The sequence below is a fragment of the Sipha flava genome, unplaced genomic scaffold (assembly GCF_003268045.1).
Source record: "Sipha flava isolate LNK unplaced genomic scaffold, YSA_version1 0_pilon_pilon, whole genome shotgun sequence".
NCBI classification, from domain to species: Eukaryota; Metazoa; Arthropoda; class Insecta; order Hemiptera; family Aphididae; genus Sipha; species Sipha flava.
Window position 1 is genome coordinate 7,198,964 of NW_020271713.1, and position 18,878 is coordinate 7,217,841.

Below are 18,878 nucleotides of genomic sequence, written 5' to 3' on the forward strand. Positions count from 1 at the left end.
TGTCTACTGACAACGCGAAGTATTTTTTTGCGCCGGCTGCGATAAGAACTGTCCGCGTCCGGGAAACAAATAATGATCATTATTGTAGTGAGTTCCAAACTTTTTCTGCTTTTTTTCAAGCAGTATTTTTTCGTGGGCCCCCGAAAAATATTTTGTATTCAGTTTTATTTGCCTGTGTTCTACGAAGCGTATTACACATGATAAGTATTTACATGATAAACTTAATTACCTACTTATTTAATATTATTTACTTTATCATGCACATTTATATAGGAGGAAACTCGAAACTCGATAGTGTACATTTAATATATATCTGGCCGAGAAATAACTGGAATGGGGATGCGTAATATCTAAAATTAAAAATTATATTTTCCTATAGGGATTTTAATATTGTTTGTATAGGTACCTACGTATCGGTAAATTATGTTCGAGTTGACAGAGTCTTGTAAAAATATATACCCCCCGTTGTTTTAAATGACGATCAACAATCGTTACGTTATTACATTTTCTACGGTTAAATGAACGGAGCCCTTGAGGAAAAATTGCGGAGCCCTAAGTGCTCCGTAGATCACAGTAGGGGAACCACTGCGTTATTGATTATACGGTTACTAAAAAGTGTTACGTAACTAAATAATTATTAAATTATTCGTATTTATTTTTTGTGTACTTGGTAATGCGTTAATAGTCTTAACTATTATCGTTCCACCAATACAATTAGGAAGAAAGCATTCTTATCGCGGAGCCGATTCTACACTACCATATCAAACGAGGGAGAATATAACACGATCAATGAACTCATTATGTCTATAGGTACATTTTATTACCTTCGTATAATATTATATCATATTTTTCACAATGTAAAGTTTGCACACAGGGTGGCGATCGCTTTCTCCTTTTGGGCTATTTATTTTTATCACAGATTTATTCATGTACGAATTTTTAGTAAACGGATGAAAACATCTTGCAACTAAATTCCAAAATGCTTTGCATGTTTGCTTATTTATTATTGTTTTCTTATATTAAAACATGGTTAAGATCTAGTGGAAGTAGACTGACTGGATTGTCTTTATTAAACATTATTGTGAATATAGAAGAAGTCATTTATAGGTTAGCAAATTAAAAAAAAAAAAAAAAAAAAGAATGTTAAATTATTATATAAATTAATATTTTTGAATAATGCATTTTTATACTTGAAATAAGCGTCCTAACAATTAATTACAGTAAAACCTCGATAAAACGGAACTTTGGTAAGACGGAAACCCTGATATTACGGAACATTTTTTGGTCTCGTTTCAAATTACTTTTTATCCCTAATTTTATTCCGCCAAGACGGAAACCTCACTAAGCCAGAAACGGACACGTTTTTGTAATAAAAGTTGATGAAAATCCTCGTTAAGACGGAAATATAACATGATTAACGGTTTGAAAAATGAATGTATTCAAAACTGTTTCCGTAAAGCTGGATTCTTGATTGATAGATCGGAAGTGAATCCCAATGAGAATGCCTTGACTGAAATTCAAGATATCTTGTTGAACTTGATTTTAACCTAGAAGAATTTCTTCATATTGATGACCAACTTGAGACGCAGCAAACCCATGATTCGTCTACATCCATAGTTGGGTATGAATGTGAAAAAGACAAAGACAACGACGAAAACCAATATGAAAAACCAGAAAATCTGGTAAAAGATTACAAAACTGCTATCTGCTACCTCGAGGAACTACAAACATTTTTCCTCACAGTGTCCAGTAGTGAGCTTTTGAATTTGAATTCGAGAGCCAAGAAGTGTGTGGAACGCGACGCCTTAAGAAACAAAAAGCAAAAATCAATAATAGATTTTTTTCAAAAAATAGTGCAGAAATTGGGCATTTGGAATCGTTATTTGAGTGTAGGTTTTATTCAAGAACTATAAATCACGTTCTGAATAATTAGCACCAAACACGCTTATATATATTACATACTATTAGGAGGTATATTCGAAAACTAAATTCCAAAATATTAGAAAGTTTATCAAACCGGTCCGGGACTTGTGTATCGGAAAATTGTGCAAATAGTGTGCACAAAAATTGCAATAGAATGTAATGAACATCCATAACACACAATTAAATAAAACATAAACGGAATTCCTTCTGTTTAACATTAAATTCACGTCTGAATGAAAATAAATAAATATCTAATTTCAAAGCAAGTTCCTTAGTAGAGCAATTTATTGAAAATTTATAAGATAAGAAGAACGACTGTATACCTGTCATTCAAACACTTTGTATAACCAGTGGCGTAGTTACGGGGAGGGTGTAAGGCGTTTCCACTCCCTCCCACAGATTTTTTTTTATAATGATATTTGATTATTATTTATTAATATTTACATATTATAATAAAATATTTTGATTTTACTATGATTATGTATATATTAAAAATTGAGTAACAAAATAATTTTCATTAAATACGGGACATAATAATAATACCATTTTAAATGTAATATTATTACATATGACCTCGTTTTAAGATATAATAATAACACTTAAAAACTTACTCTTTAACACCCCCCCAGAAAAAAATTGAATCTACGCCACTGTGTATGACCAACCTGCGAAGGATTCCATAAAATGTGGACCCATACTCCTGATTTGAACACACTATTAAAATTTTTAGATATTGGATAACATTGAGTTCTCAACTTGTAATAAATCCTAGCGCACGCATTGCTAATTAACATAATTAATATTAATAACATTAACATAATAGTAATAGCGTCGTTAATTGCTGCTGAAACGAAAAAAACCGTACGGGATGTGCCGCCATCGGATCGTTCCGACTAGAGGTGGGTAGTACGTTCCTTTTGTAAAATCATTCCAATCGGTACGGTAACAATAAAGTACCGATTCCGAAATAGTGTTGATAAAGTGAAGTACTTTATTATAAAAAAATATTATTTTTCCCATCTCTAATATGCGCTACGCTTGGAACAAGCGAAATATTAATCGTACTTTGTATGTCGATAGTTCGTATGTCGTGCACCGATGTTAAGTGACCCATATACGTTTAATATTATTGACAAAATATTGACGAAAATTGACGATGACCATCAACATATCAATAATATTGATTAATTATTAAACATAATATTATTATCAAATTACCAGGTCCGTTATCAAATAGTAAATCAGATATTACAGAGAACAGTTTACCAATGTTTACAATTAATTTAAATTTTAATTAGCTTTAAACAACTTATAGATTTTAATTACAAACAGTTATGTCTTATAATTTAGATCAGGGGTCGGCAATAGGTGGCCCGTGGAAGGGAAATAAATGGTCCGCCAAAAATATTTTGCTAGTTTTCTGCTCGTTATAGAAATATAAAATATATAGCTCTATTTATATATTTGCTCTATATTTATGATGTATTTGGAAATCACGATAGCGATCATCTAGCTGTTTATAATAATAGTCACGATAACAAAACACTATACATTGTATATATTTCTTGTAATACTTAATAATATTATTTAGGTAGTACGATTTAATTGTTAACGCGTTGCGATTGTCGTTTGTCCGGATATTATTATAGATATTGTTCGGGTTTGAAAATTGCATCGCGTTCATAGTGTTAAAACTTATTAATTTATAAATATTTTTCGTGTGCAATCGAGTATGTTTTCCAAAAAACGTAAAGTTGACATTGAAAACAGAGTTTCTGATTGAGTAGATCGAACAATATTGTTTTACATTTCCAGTAAGGGCTAGAGCCGTTCCAGTTTATTTCATATACAACTCTCATATGTTAAGAGAATTAAGGATAAGAATGCTGAAATACTTTCATATCAATGTATAATTCATCAAATATTCCTATGGCAAACTTCGTACAACACTGAAGGAAGTAATGGACATAATGATCAAGTTGATTAATTTTATAAGGTCTCCGATCTTCTCTTCAGCATAGGCAGTTTAAAGAGTTTTTATTTGAATGTGATTCAATGTCTTCAGATATGTCTTCAATAGAGCAATGTTCGTTGGTTAAGTAAAGGTAAAGTGATCGAACGTTTTTGGAGTATAAAAGTAGAAGTAATCACGTTCTTGATAAATTTGGATTCAGGAGAATCAAAAAAGTATCATAAATTCTTAACAAACGAGAGCAATATGCTATCTGTGGCATTTTTAACAGAAATTTTTGCTTATTTAAATGCACTTAATACTGAATTACAAGGACATAAAAAGTTAATTTGTGATCTGATATCAAATCTATTAAAATACCTCTATATATGATTTGAGTCGCCCCTTCCTAGAAGTAAGTTTACATACGCCCTCGTTATAATGCGTTTTTAATACAAAAATAAGTACAGTATTGATGAAATTACGTCTGCTTTTTCTGACACTACATTTTTTTTTTTTTTTTAATTATTTGGACCGCTATAGAAATTAATTGCCGACCCTTGATTTAGATAATACTATAATAGCTCTCGCTCTAGCTATTTCTTTTCTCGGTAAAAGAAAGAAAAAACGGAAGCAGAGGTTTTGGGTTAAAGAGTGGTTGCAAAAGCGAAATAAGTACAATTGTGAAAATCTGTTATCTGAACTACGATTGAACCAACCTGAAGTCTATCGAAATTATTTAAGACTGAACGAGTCATGCTACGATGACATATTAACTTAAGTTACACTATTTAATAAAAAAAAAACAATATACAATAATGCGCGATATCATTGACAGTGCTTCAATAAAAATCAAATATTTTTAATTTGTTCGATGTATTGATCAATCCTTCAATACTACCAGTACACGATCGACATTATTGACCGTGTACGGACCGCTTGACGAATGTGAAATGACGAACGCACTCGTTCCGTCGATGCGTTCGCGTTATTCTTTGTACCGGTTGCACACCGGCCCACCACATTGGTTCCAACGAACGAGGCGGTGAATGACGGCGGCGTACTCAGACGATGACGCGACGCTCGTGACACGCGTTTCCGTGGAGAAAAAAAAAAAGAATAACGTGGCGAGGTGGGAAGCGACGTTCGGCGGAGGAAGTGGAGCGGCGGGGAGGTCTAACCGTGAAGGATAAAACAATCGAATGCGGACGATGTTTGCACGTACTAACGGGCTGTCGATTCACAAACTGCGAAATCGTGCGCGCACGAAGAGCGACTGGTGCGGTAAAGGCTCGGATTTTGATGCAAACGCATTTTTTTTCCCGAAGTCCTAACGCATAGGTCTCCCCGTAAGAAGAAAATGTGTGTTCCGAGTGATGGTACCGATTAATTTAATGTAGTTTTTATTTTGCTTTTAGTTTAACAAATTTAACTTCGCGCGTGCATTTTTAAAGCATACGTTGCTGTTTTTAGGGCATTTTTTCGGAATTTAACTATACATTAGTCGTTGTTGATTATGCGTTTCGGCATTTGTTCGCTCAAAACTAGCATGTAAATTCTACTAAACCGATGGACTAATAGATACGAGCATATTATAGTCGAAAGAAACTTTTTTCGTTTACAAGATCACAATAGCAAATTATAAAATTAATTAAATTCAAATAAAGTTAAACGAAATGAAAATATTAAACAAACAAGTACCTAGTTTCGTTATTATTACGTTAAATAAATATAATTAAATACGTTCGGTAACGTGATTTTTATAATATCTTCTGTAGAGCATTCTGTATGGTTTTTAAAGCATTTTTTGCTATTTTCAAATCATTAAAATCCCAACCCTAATGACGACGATCGCCGTACACCGGTGGCATCGTTCGGCCGACCGTCTCGCCAAAGCCAAAGTCGGACGATCGCGGAAGCGATCAGTACGCGCGTGTCGATAATCGAGTCGACCTATCGTCTCGATTGCGTACCGCCCGTTCGAAAGCGTCCGGTCCGTGCGTGTTGTTGCGTGTTTCGTCAGGTTCGCCGCCGATCACTTTTCACGATGTCCGGCACGGTTCGTTGTCCATTATCAAACATGACCGTGTTACGAGTCCCGTCCGTGGTAATTACAACGCTCCGTAAATTTTATTCGGCAGTGCCGTTTGCTCAGTAGACTCGTGTTCTCTTGTTTTCGTACGTTTCGTTTCCAGCTCTTTCACTCTTGCCCGGATTTTCATCGTTTTCATTTTTCTCGGTTAGTGTATCGATTTTGTTATTGTTATTGTTGTCATTATTATTATTATTATTATTATTATTATTACCGTTGATATCAAGTGGTGTCGTCGAACTCTCGGTCTTGAGTGTTACCAATAAATATAACAGTTATATTTAATATAATAGTTACTATTATCCGCTTAAGTGCTAGACGACGCAGTCGTCGAGTGTTGAGTACACTGTAATGCGGTGTGTACTCGTGTTACTCTTGTACGTTTGTTCTCTAACACTCGTGTTTCAGTTCATGTCGTAATGAACGATTCAACGAATTCGACCGCATTCCTTGGTTTGAGTCGATTAGAACGTGCTCGAAGATATTCGTGCTATAATGTTACGCTACCTGATGTATCGAATATGAATTTCAAAGTGTTTCATTACTTCACAACCCATCGACTGATCGGTTTGTGAAGTTGTTTGCTCAATAGGTATTATTGGTTTAATTTTTAAACCTATATGTGATCGTGTTTAAAATGCATTTTTATCAACCGATAAGACCATCGAATACCAAATGTTTATTTTTCGAATCATCAGTTGTACACAGCTATGGAAAATACCATTTGGATTTTCTTATTGCCCATAATCTTGAATTGAGTTCACTATTTTAGATGATAATATAATGTTCGGTGACACGTTAGCGGTTTTTCTTCAAATTATTTATTCTATTGATTTCAAACTAGTTTACCATTGAATGCTGAATATAACAAAACCAAAAATTAAATGTATTTATTGTTATATTGATTTTTTTTTTATAATTGTAGAATAATTTAGGAATGGCAAATCAAACTATAAAGAGAAAAGTAGAAGGCAATAATTCACGTAATGGTATGTATATTATATATTAAGTTTATGTAAGTAAAAATTAGTTTTATTTGTGTACTGATTTGATTTATTATTATTATAGTTACTGCTGACTTGAATGATGATGAATTTGATATCACTTGGGGTGGCAAACGATCTCGATACATCTACAATTATACTTTGCAATCCCCCAATAGTATTATCAATGAAGATTCAGATGACACTGAAAGTATACTTAGTATACAGTCAAAGACTACAAGTAATAATTTTTAAAGAAATTGGTTTAAAAAAAAACTAAATTTGTTACTTGACACATGAATATATATTTTAATAATGATAGTACTGATTACTATACTTCTTTATTAAAATATGAGTCCGATTTTATTTGTAAGTATTATTTTTTAAATACAGTAGAACATTGATGTTTCATTTATTAATAAATATAAAAATAAGTTAATATGAATACTAAGTCAATAGTGAAAATAATCAATTTTACTATTGAATTTAACAATATTAATTCACAATATTTTGTGTTTAATTAATTGTTTTAAAACAATTATTTCAACACCTATTATAACTTAAATTGCTATAAATCAATTCCATGCTGTTATTTTTACTTAACAATATGTTTGTAAATATTAAAATGAATGTGAAAATGTTTGTATTTTTTATAATTTAAATTTTTACTTATTTCTTAGTAGAAGCTGTAAGCTCAAATGATAGTTCTGACAGTTGCAGTTCTGAGTGTGACTGTCAGGATTCTAGTCAGTCAACTATTCACTCAGAATATGAGGTGGTAAATTCATCTTCACCAAACTGTATTATTGATTCAAATTCTTCAGATTCTTCTTCATTATTTGATTACGAGGTAAAATTGAAATTTACTATGAATTTATTATAAATATATGTATATTTATATATGTAAAATTATCAGGTATATCTAATATTTATCGACCGAGGTTTAGAATAAGTAAAAAGTATGGCTTGAATATATTTAACATTCAATAGTAAATTATAAAAATAATGACTTAAAAAGATTAGATTCAAATTTATATAATAATTAATAATATGTATATAATTTATAATATATGATACAATAAAAGTTAAATATCCATTGTATTATTAAATTGGGCTATGATCATTGAGTATAAAAGAATATTTATTCTTCATTGATTGTTAAACTACAATATGCTATATATATATATATCAATCATACTAAAAAAATAAAATAAAATACAAGTATAAAAAAGTGTATTGAGTACTAAGATGTATTACAACTAGGTTTTCGTAAGTATAATAAGATAAAAAAAATAAAAACAATTTTGGTTACTATTTGAGTCTGGATGGATGCATCATAAATATGTATTAACTCGTTTTGTGTAAGAGGACTTGTGTAAACAGCATTAGTTGCTGAATTTTCTAAACGGTCTTTCAATGTTAAATCTCCAGATTGTGCTCTACATCTTAACAGCGATCTGAAATTTCCATCATTGTTATCAGCACTGCAACTAAAAATAGGTCCACTGTCATTATCTCCTCTTAATGCCACTTCCTGACGACCACAAAAAATAATTGTTTCAATAATTGGAACTAGTTTAGCACAATTTTCCAAAACTATGTTTTTATGTGCTGAATCGATAGCAATAGAGATATCAGGTTTTTTATTATCCATTATTTTTAAAAATTCATCTGTGCGTATAACAGACAATTTATGGTATTCTGTATTAAAATGTAATTTAAAACATTCCAAAGCATCTCTCCATTTAATAAAAGGTTTACTTACTAAAGCAACAACTCTTTGAACCTTTTCCGGTGCACTCATTAGAAAATAAAACTCATACTTTACATAATGCTCCTTCTAATTGTTTTGAATAAACTAACCAACAAAACCGTGTTAACCAAGATATTTGGAATTTTAATTTTCTTTTTGACACTATCGGAAGATTATAACTTGAAAAAGGGAGCTACGAATTTTTTTAATAAATCATACTTAAATTTATCTTCAGATATTAACAGTAGTTAACATCTACACACCGTCCAATATCACCAAGTTCTGGTAAATCTACAGTATTTTCTATTGCACCGTTTTCAGTAGTAGACACACACGGAACTTCTTCTGTAATAATTAATTCTGAATCCAATTCAGTTTGATTGGTTTTCTTTTGAAAACAATTAAATATTGACGACTGAGATAGCAAACTTCGTTTCATTTTTCAAAAAATATATAAAATATAATGTAACAGTAAACAAATACACATACACACACTTATTAAGAAATAAAATCAAATTAAATACACGTTATATTTTATATCATAACTGAACAGTGAATACTTCTGAAAAATAGACTGAACAATAATACTGGCGAACACGTGACAATTAAATAGCTAGATTACGATTAAGTCCGTCTTCCGACAAGATTGAGATAACATAAAATGTATAATATATAAATATACGTTTGTCATTTTCTAAAACAGATAACGTGGAATGACTAGAGGGAAATTTACAAATACTTAAAATAAACTGTAGTTGTACAATTATACATTTATAAATAAAGACGTGTGTAGTTTTTGTTATACTATAAATATATACCTACTTTAAAAATTTCGGAGGCTTTGAACTCCTAACCCCTCCTCCCTCCCCTGTATACGGGCCTAGTTCTCAGTACTATAGAGATTATAATATTATTGTTGAGTGCATTGGGAGCCGGAGCAATACAAATAATAGCCGTTGATGAATTAATTTATTTTGTCAAACGATATAAAACTTAGAATTTTGGTTGTCATATATCTGATATTTTATTATTAAACTATACATTTTTTTGAATTTTTTGTTAAATCCATGAAATATGCATTAAAATATGCAACATTCTTAAACACAAAATATGCGAATTGGTACAAAAAATAACAAAATATGCTAAATTATGCAACAACAATTTTTATATCTGAAATATACATACTATGAATCGAATTTGTCTCGGGGTCGTTGAGCAATTAATTTTTGGCTTCATTCCTTCTATTAAATGCTTCCTTGCAGGAGTTGTTGAACCGCGGTTTCTTTGTTCTCTTTTTTTGCCTTTTACTGTGTCTGTGACCGTTTTTATAGCAGTCTTAATCATATTCCATTTAGTATTAATTGTCTTTTCTTGACTTTTGTTTAAAATGTTCATTGTTTCATGTAATTGTTGCTTAAAAATTTCACTTATATTGGTATCCTTTAACTTATTCACGTTATATCTATCCACTAATGTTCCTTTTCTAGATATCAGTTTCTTGAGTTTTATCTTCAGATTTCCTTTAACTAGGTAGTGGTTTGAATCACATTCAGCTCATCTGACTGTTTTGATATTTTGTATACAATTTTTGAACCTAGTATTAATCAGGATATGGTCCATCATATCTACTATTCGGTGTCTTTCATGTACCCTTATTAGATGTCTTTATGTGGGAACACTGTACTTTTCACAATAAGTCCTCAACTACTTGCAAAGTCTATAAGTCTGAGTCCGTTCTCACTGTTTACATTGTGAAGGTTATGGTTACCAATCGTTGACCTAAATATGTTACCCTTTCCTAACTTGACATTAAAGTCTCCTAGGACTATCCTAATTCTGCTTCGTGTGATTTCATTTAGCGTGTGTTCCAAGTTATCATAAAATTCGTCCTTTTACTCTTGTGATTTTTCTTCCGTGGGTGCATGTTCGTTCACGAATGTAATATCGAAATATTGCGCTTCTATTATACTGATCCAGGTTTAAAAAGTGTTCTATGTTCCAAAAGATAATCCATTTTTCCATTTTCAGTCTTGTTTTCCGAAGCTCCACGATTCCGAAGCAAGTTTGTTATTAAGTCTTGAGCAATATTGTTTTTTAAGGCAGGATTGTTAGCCCTACGCTATACCCATAAACTGAAGGACCAGATTACTCCAACCAATTAAGGTCAGAGTAGGGAGTTTTTTTTTCTAATTAAAGTCAGTACAGTTCAGAACTCGAGGCCCTGGGTTCGCAAAACCCATTGTACTAGATAGTGCTCCCCTGGAGTTTTTTTTAAAAGTTTTAATGTTTTTATAATTAAAATGCAGGAAACATTTTTTACTATGTTTAAATTAAAAATACCATCATGAAGGATACGTGTTGTTTTATTTTTATTTTTTAAATTTAAATGTTATGTTTTTGTAGTACAGATTGCATATTATCAAATAAAATGAAAAAAAAAATAAATAAATATTTTTAAATACAAAATATAATAATAAGCATTTGAAATATATTTGAATTACTTCTATCCAAAAGTATTTCAAATTTATTTAAAATACAGAAAAAGTATTTAAATATTTAATAAATATGATAATGTGTAGTGTAAATTTATGTATATGTTAAGTTAAACATATTAGAAAAAAAATCAGTTAAATATTAATTATTTATTTTAAATTATTAAGGTTCAGAAGATGGATATAGTATGTGATATACCAATACTTGATTCTGATATTGGATATTTACCTGATGATTCTGACACCAAATTATCTTTACAAAAAAATAAATGGCCAACACCGGCGTGCTTTAAAAAATGTTTACAGTGTCTAAAAGAAAATTCAAACCCATATTTTCAATATTGTTTTACATGTTTTAAAGTGAGTATAATGTTTTTAATGAACATTTCTGATAAATATAAATTGCACCCAACAAAAGTAGAAAATTACAAATTATGTTGCTCTCACTATACTTTGAGTAGTAAAATTTGTATGCTGTTTAGCATTACCTCAAGCATATAATTTACTACAAGGAAGATGCTTTTAGTACCTTCTAAACATTGTTTTTAGTTAAAATAATCGATTTTATTTTTTTAGTTAAATTTTGTATACTTCTAGAATGATGCAATAACATTCATAAATATTTAGTTCCACTAATATAGTATACTATTATTTATACGAGTCACTTAATCTTCTCTCTTATCATATATAGAAGTATCTTAATAGTAGTATGATACTTACTATGTTAGTGTAACATGATACATGATACGTGGCCATATCATTGCTAGTTACAATTTTTTACCTTAGATAATTACAAATTTGGAATCTATTATTTATAATAGTTTAAAATTGATAGTAAAATAATAATGTAAAATAAATTTGTATAATATACATTTTTTTCGTTAAATAGAAAAAATTTTAAATTAAAGTTTCATGGTTCTATAAAAAAATATTCTATGTCGAGTTTAATTAAATAAAAGTTGGACTGTACATTTATGGATTGTGATATCTTATTGTTGTCATCAAAGATTTTAATTTAATGTTTAAACTTGTTGATAAATAATGAAAAATAACAATTTTACATCAATATCTGTTTAATTTAAAGCACTACAAAAAAATACAAACATCTGTACATGTATAATTATTATAAATTTTAAGTAATTCTTTTTATTAAATAGTTTATTTTCATTATTTTTTTAGTATCGGATGGATTTTTTTGGGAGTAAACCCAAGCCCAAAAAAGTGAAATGTTCAAATGTGTCTATTCATAAGAGTGAAGAATGTTCGTTAAAAGATTCCCAAGATTCTGGCATATCAAATTCTCAACAATCCAATAAGATTGGCATATCCAGTTTATTTTTAAATAAAAGTAGTTTTAAAAATGTTGAAAACCGTACAGTTGAAATGTTTGAAGAATTATGCAATATCTGTTTTAATTGGCCAAAGAATGGGGTGTTTACTCACGGGAAAACATCTCATATTTATTGCTGTTATGGTTGCGCTAAGCAGTTGTGGAAAAAAAATAATAAATGCCCACTTTGTAATGTAAAGGTTAAATTAGTCACTAAAATGATCGTTGTATAGTTATTTTTCTGTTAGATTATATATTTTTGTTAATTTTTTAAATATTTACAGTTTATGTTTATATAAATTTATAATTTTTTAATATTAATTAAATTAAATAATAATTTTAAATTATATCTCATATAAAAAATGTATACATTTATATTGTTGATCATAAAATTTTACATTATTGTTCTTATTTTATATTTTAAAAGTCTAATTTGTGTTTAATTTTAATTATGTTTTATAATTTATTCAATATACATATATATATTTATATATTTTTGTATTTTTTTTTTTTTTATTGATCATTGATTTACACCTTTCTACTACTGTGGTCATTAGTGACATTTTTTAAATTTTAATTGTTTATACATACAAATATTGTTTTTTAAATATTAGTTTATAATGTCTGGTATCTTATAGAAAAGGAATGAGGTCAACGTTTATTTCTGGTCCTATGTTTTTGTATAAATTTGTAGGAATGCTGTATTTTATTCTTTCTGAGTAGTATGATCGGTAGTCTGTTATGTGTTTTATTGTTAGTGTCTTGTTACATGAGGTGCAGATTGTTCTTTGTTGTTTATTAGATATCCATGTGTTAGCCGGGTGTGACCGATTTTTAATCTGTTAATTATTATATTTATTTTTCTTGAAGTGTGGATTTGTGACCATAAATATATGTTTTGTTTTATTTCGTTTAATTTTGTTGTTTGTTTTAACCAGTGATTTTGCCAAACATTGTATGTGTATATTGCTATGGTTTTTTTTATGTCTAAGAATATTAATTGGCTGTACTTTGGTATTTCTATTGATATAACTGCATTTTTTGCGTGTCTATCAGCTTCTTCGTTTCCATTTATATTGCAGTGACTAGGTATCTATATTAGAGTAACGATTTTATTTGAATGTTTTAGTTCGTGAATTGTATTGATTATTGTTGAAGAAATATTGAGTTGAAAAGGATTTTGTAAGCTATGTATAGTACTTAAAGAGTTTGTAAATATATTGTATTTTTGATTGGGATTATTATTAATATATTTGAGGGTTGTTAAGATGGCGAGTGCCTCGGGTGTGTATATAGAATTTTGATTTGATAAGTTGAGGGAAATATTTTCATTATTTGTTATGACTACAATGCCCACGCACATGTTCACTTTTGGAAGCATCTGTGTAAATGTCGGGGGGATTGTTTTTGATGTCTTAGAAAAGATTTGAGGAAAAATGATGAGTCGGTTTTACTTTCTTTATACTTTTCAAGTTCAGTATTTAAATTAATTTTGCTGGAACACGGTGGGGTTTGAATAATTTCGTATTTTATTATATTGGAAAGATTTATTTGATATGTTTTTTGTAATCTGAATAATGTGTTTCGGTATTAATGCTTCGAGGTCGTTTTTTTTTAATTTAGCAGCGAATGTAAGAGCAATTTTAATTCGTCGTATCCAAAGTAGAGTTTCATTAGCTGTTACATAAAAGCTTTCCACTGGACTAGATTTGAATCCTCCGATGGATAGTCGTAGATTCAAATTGTGAATAGGGTCGATGATTTTTAAAATAGGGTTTTTGGCAGATGAGTAGATTTCAGCTCCATATTCTAATTTAGATATTATAAGTGATTTATAAATTTGAATGAGTGTTTGGGTCCGGGATTCCCAAGTAGTATGTGGTAAGACTTTTAAAAGATAAGATCTTAGTGTTGTTTCTTTTTTTATATATTGTATATGGGGTTTCCATGACAGTTTTTTATCAAATATTATTCCAAGTATTTTAATGGTATTTTTATTTGATATTATTAATTCATTTATTTGAAAAATTGGGGGAAATATATATTTTTTTTTTAAACAAATACTTTGTGATTTGCTTGGTGAGAATTTAAAGCCTGTTTGGTTTGATCAATTTGAAATATTATTTATGGTTACTTGTAAGAGATCTTGGATTGTCTTCGTATTGTTACAAGACACGCCACCTTTACCAAATGTTATAGAGAGTGTCACGCTTGTATAATAATATAGTCTTAGTTTAAAAACTATACAATGCAAAAACAAATACATTATTAATAACTGCAGGATAAGCTGTCTTTTGAATTAATATTAATAATGTAATGAACTAAAATATACTGTCAAACTCCACGGTATTACTCTCGAGAATACGAATTGTCAAATTATATGTTAAAATATGAAATCGAGGACAACAGGATATACGTAATGTCCGAGACAGTCCCATGCCAATGAAGGATGACTTAGAAACATAGCATAAATACTGAGGAATACGAAGACAAGAAGCAGTTATCATCAGTCACCAGCAGTCAGAAATAGTTGCAGAGAGCAAGGAACAACTTCATCACGGACCCAGTCCAAATGTGCACAACCAGACCGTTATGACTTAGTAGTTTATTGCCATAAGCCCTCTTTCGGATATAGGTGTGTACATTTGGATCAACCTTTTAAGCATTGTGCACTTATTTATTGTATTTTGAGTATAAATAAATGTTAACTTCTTTACTACTAACATTGTACGGTTATTCTACAAGTTTAACATCTGGTTCGCAACAGTATGTTTGCTTCTTAAAAAAATATTAAGGTTATCAGAAAATAAGGTGTGTTTTATAGGAGTAAGTATACATTTACTGATATCGTTGATAGCAATTAGGAATAGTACAGCTGAAATACTTGATCTCTGTGGTATACCGTTTTCTTGCGTGAATGTATCTGAAACAGTGTTGCCTATTTTTACTTGAAATGTTCTAGTTTGTAAAAAAATTGAGATAATTTAGTAGGTTACCATGACATAAGACAGAGCTTAATTTTTTTATAATTCTGTATTTCCAGGTGGTGTCGTAATCTTTTTCTATATCTAAGCTTATTAAGCTCATTGATTGTTTATTTTGGAACGTTTTCTTGATTTCTATGTGGGAGAGACCGCTTATGGTAGATTTATTTTTGCGGGACCCATTTTGAAATTTAGGTAAGTAACCGATTTTTTCAAGAAACCATATTGATCTGGTGTTAACTATTTTTTCAAGTATTTTACACATATTGTTTAGTAAAGAGATAGATCTGTATCTGTTGATTTCAGATTTATTTTTATTTGGTTCTAGGATTAGAATTATTATACTGTTTCTCCAACTTTGGAGGATATAATTTTTTTTCCATATCTCGTTGAATATAGACCGTAATACTTGTTTACCGTTTGGCGGTAAGTGATGGAGAAAGGGGTAGGGGATTCCGTCTTTTACTTTTACATTTGGATAACGCGTAATTTATTTCATTGATAGAGATTTCTTCATTGAGTTGTATTTGATCAATGTTTTTTGGATTTGTTGTGGAAATTACAAATAAGTTTTCGGAGTCAAATTTTATTTGTTTGAATGCAGAGGTGTAGTTGATGTTGCTGCTGTTTTGAAAGTGTTTGCCGATAAGATCTGCCGCTCTCTGTGGTGTTACAATAGTGTTTGTTTCGTTGTCGAGAATATTTATTTGGCGATTACGTTTTAGACCTTTTAATGATTTTATACTATTCCAAACGCTAGATGGTTTTACTTTAGTATTTCAATTAGACGTGAATTGGTGCCACGAATTAGTTTTGTTGGTTTTAATTATTTAGCTCTGGCTCTAAGTTTTTTAAATTGGATGAAGTCATTGACATTTCTATTTTTTTTAAACTTATTTAATGCGGTATATTTTTCTTTTATTGCTATTTTTATGCTTTCGTTCCACCAGGGAATTTTTGGTTTCACGTTGCTACTACATTTTCCAATTGTTTTTTCTGTAATATTTATAATTAGTTTAGAAAATTGTTCGACTAGTATATCAGGTGAATCATTATTGTTTAATGTGATTTGGAGTTCAATTTCTTTGTGTATTGATTCAGTATAATGATTCCTATTGGGATTTTTTAAGTTCCATCTTGATGGGATGTTATTTTTGATGTCACGTTTTTTAGGAATTATTTTTATGTTGATTGGAAAATTATCACTACTGTGGGTTTCTGAGTTTGCTGTCTAAAGGAGACGTTGTGGTAGTGTGGCATATGAAAATGATATATTAATAGCAGAGATATTACAAATGTATGGGTTTAGACTGGTGTTTTCACCTGTGTTTAAGAGTGTAATATTATCATCAATTAGTATTTTTTCGTTTATTAGTATGCTATAGAAATTATCGGAGATGAATATGGCAATGCTGCCACTTGTTCGGAGAGCATGCTTACAGTTTGTATAATAAGTGGTGAAATTAGGAATTTTTCCTATTGAGTTATCGTTAAAATTGGTTTCTTGTATGCATATTATATTTGGTGATTATTTCTGTATTATTAATTCTAATTCACTATATTTTTTATAGAAACCATTTAGGTTCCATTGTATTAAGTTAAGATTTTGTGATTACATTATTGGTTTCGGTTTTTAATATATTTTTTATTGAGATAGCTTTTGAAATGTTTTTATTATTGAGTGAGGGTTGAATCATCGGGGGGGGGGGGGTTTTATCGAATAGAGAGTTGCAGAGTCTTGTAAGTCTGTTTTTTAAATTAAGATTATTGATATTAGGTCATATTGAATGGTTCGAAACTAGTATCGAAACTGGGATCGTATTACTTAGGGTATTTTCGATTATGTATTTAAATTGGTTAAAATTGATTTTTAAATTTTCAGTTTCTTCGAATCGTATTTTAGCTGGTTTGAGAGTTTCATTGAGTTTATTCATTATTTGTTCGATAGAGTTGGATCGTTTTATTTTATTTTTTATATTTTTGTTAGTATTTGAACTAGATGGTTTGTTCACTTCTATTATTGCATTTGATGGGAGTGTAGGAGAAGATGGTTCGGTTGGTGAGCTTAAGGAAGTAGATTGAAATGCTGATCTTTTATTTGAGGCGTTTGATTCATTTTGTGATTCTATTAAGTGTTTTGAGGGTAGAGATGTTACAAGAAGTACAGACGGTTTAGATTAATTTGTTGTATTTATAAAATTTATATCGTTTGTACTCATAACGTCGATCATTTTTTTTGAGAAAACATCAGGAGAATTTACGTTGGTTAGAGCTTGTATGTTTGAATTAGGTATCTATTTTGTTGAATAGAACTGTGGACTCAGATATATTAAAAGTCTTATTGGTATTTGGTGTTTCAATCGGTGAATTTGTACATTTTTTAGAAGTGTGTTCTGAGAGTTTGCATTTGTAGCAGGTGAGGGTGTCATATGTTAAAAAGATTCTGTGTGGTGTATTGTCGTGGTTGATTAAACAGGAATTTGGAAGTTTGTGGTAATTATCGGGGTAAATGTTAACTTGGTGTCTGAAGCTGAGGATGTGAGTTAGTTCTTTTATGTTGAAGCCCATGTTTATGTGTGTTATTGGAGATAACAGCTGAATATTGTGTCCATGAAATATTTCTTTGATGTTATTATTGTGTATAGCTGGAGATATAAATGAGATTATGATTCTTTTGGCTGGGTTTATTAATCGTCTTATTTTGGTTGTTGTATGGTCATTTATTTCGATATTAGGGTGGTTTACAATTAAAAAATCTACTGTGTTTTTATCTATGAAATATATACAGAATCGGTTGTTTGATATGCGGGAAAAGTATTTTATATTTTGTTATGGAATTAATTTACAGATCGCTATTACATAATCTATTTGAGGCATGTTGTTAATTGAATTGAAAACGATTGCTTGTTCTTTTTTAGGAAATATTTTATTGCTTGTCGTTTCAGCGAATGATTTTTTTTTGGAAGGTATTGATATTTGATTCTGTATGTGTATTTTGATTAGGAAGTGAATTTGTATTAGAAATGCTCTGTGTATGATAATTTTTATTGTTATTGATATAATTATAATTGTTTGCGTGATTGTTTTTCATATGAGTGAAATTGGAGGTAGGTACTGTCTGTATGTTGTATGTGGACGGGCAAGTCGTTAATTACGCTACCTTCTTTGGTGGTGAGATTAATATTAGAGATTGTATCATTGGTATTATTTGGGTTTTTTTTTTTTTTGAAGAGTTTATAAGTTTGTCCATGAGACTAGTTGGGTGAGTGGGCTCGTTGCCCATTTTTGGAGAAAATTAATTCGTGGGTGGTGCTTTAAGAATGATGGAGTAATAAATATTCATATTACCTGGTCGTTTGTAGTATTTTAC

At 30.0% G+C, this 18,878-nt stretch overlaps 1 protein-coding gene across 4 annotated transcripts; it reads left to right on the forward strand.

The window, feature by feature from the left end:
* The first annotated feature begins 4,978 nt into the window (after positions 1 to 4,978).
* LOC112693714 (E3 ubiquitin-protein ligase Mdm2-like) lies at positions 4,979 to 12,787 on the forward strand. Of its 4 annotated transcripts, none has more exons than XM_025569110.1 (6): positions 4,979 to 5,253; positions 6,892 to 6,955; positions 7,035 to 7,190; positions 7,633 to 7,799; positions 11,363 to 11,554; positions 12,374 to 12,787. In XM_025569110.1, the coding sequence occupies exons 1-6, from the start codon at positions 5,251 to 5,253 to the stop codon at positions 12,755 to 12,757; spliced, it is 966 nt and encodes a 321-aa protein (XP_025424895.1). In that variant the 5' UTR covers positions 4,979 to 5,250; the 3' UTR covers positions 12,758 to 12,787. The 4 variants fall into 4 exon arrangements, with proteins under 4 accessions (XP_025424895.1, XP_025424821.1, XP_025424970.1 ...); XM_025569036.1 differs by having other exon boundaries at positions 4,987 to 5,253; positions 7,630 to 7,799; positions 12,374 to 12,786; XM_025569185.1 differs by lacking the exon at positions 4,979 to 5,253 and adding an exon at positions 5,286 to 6,113 and having other exon boundaries at positions 7,630 to 7,799; positions 12,374 to 12,785.
* Positions 12,788 to 18,878: the final 6,091 nt, after the last annotated feature.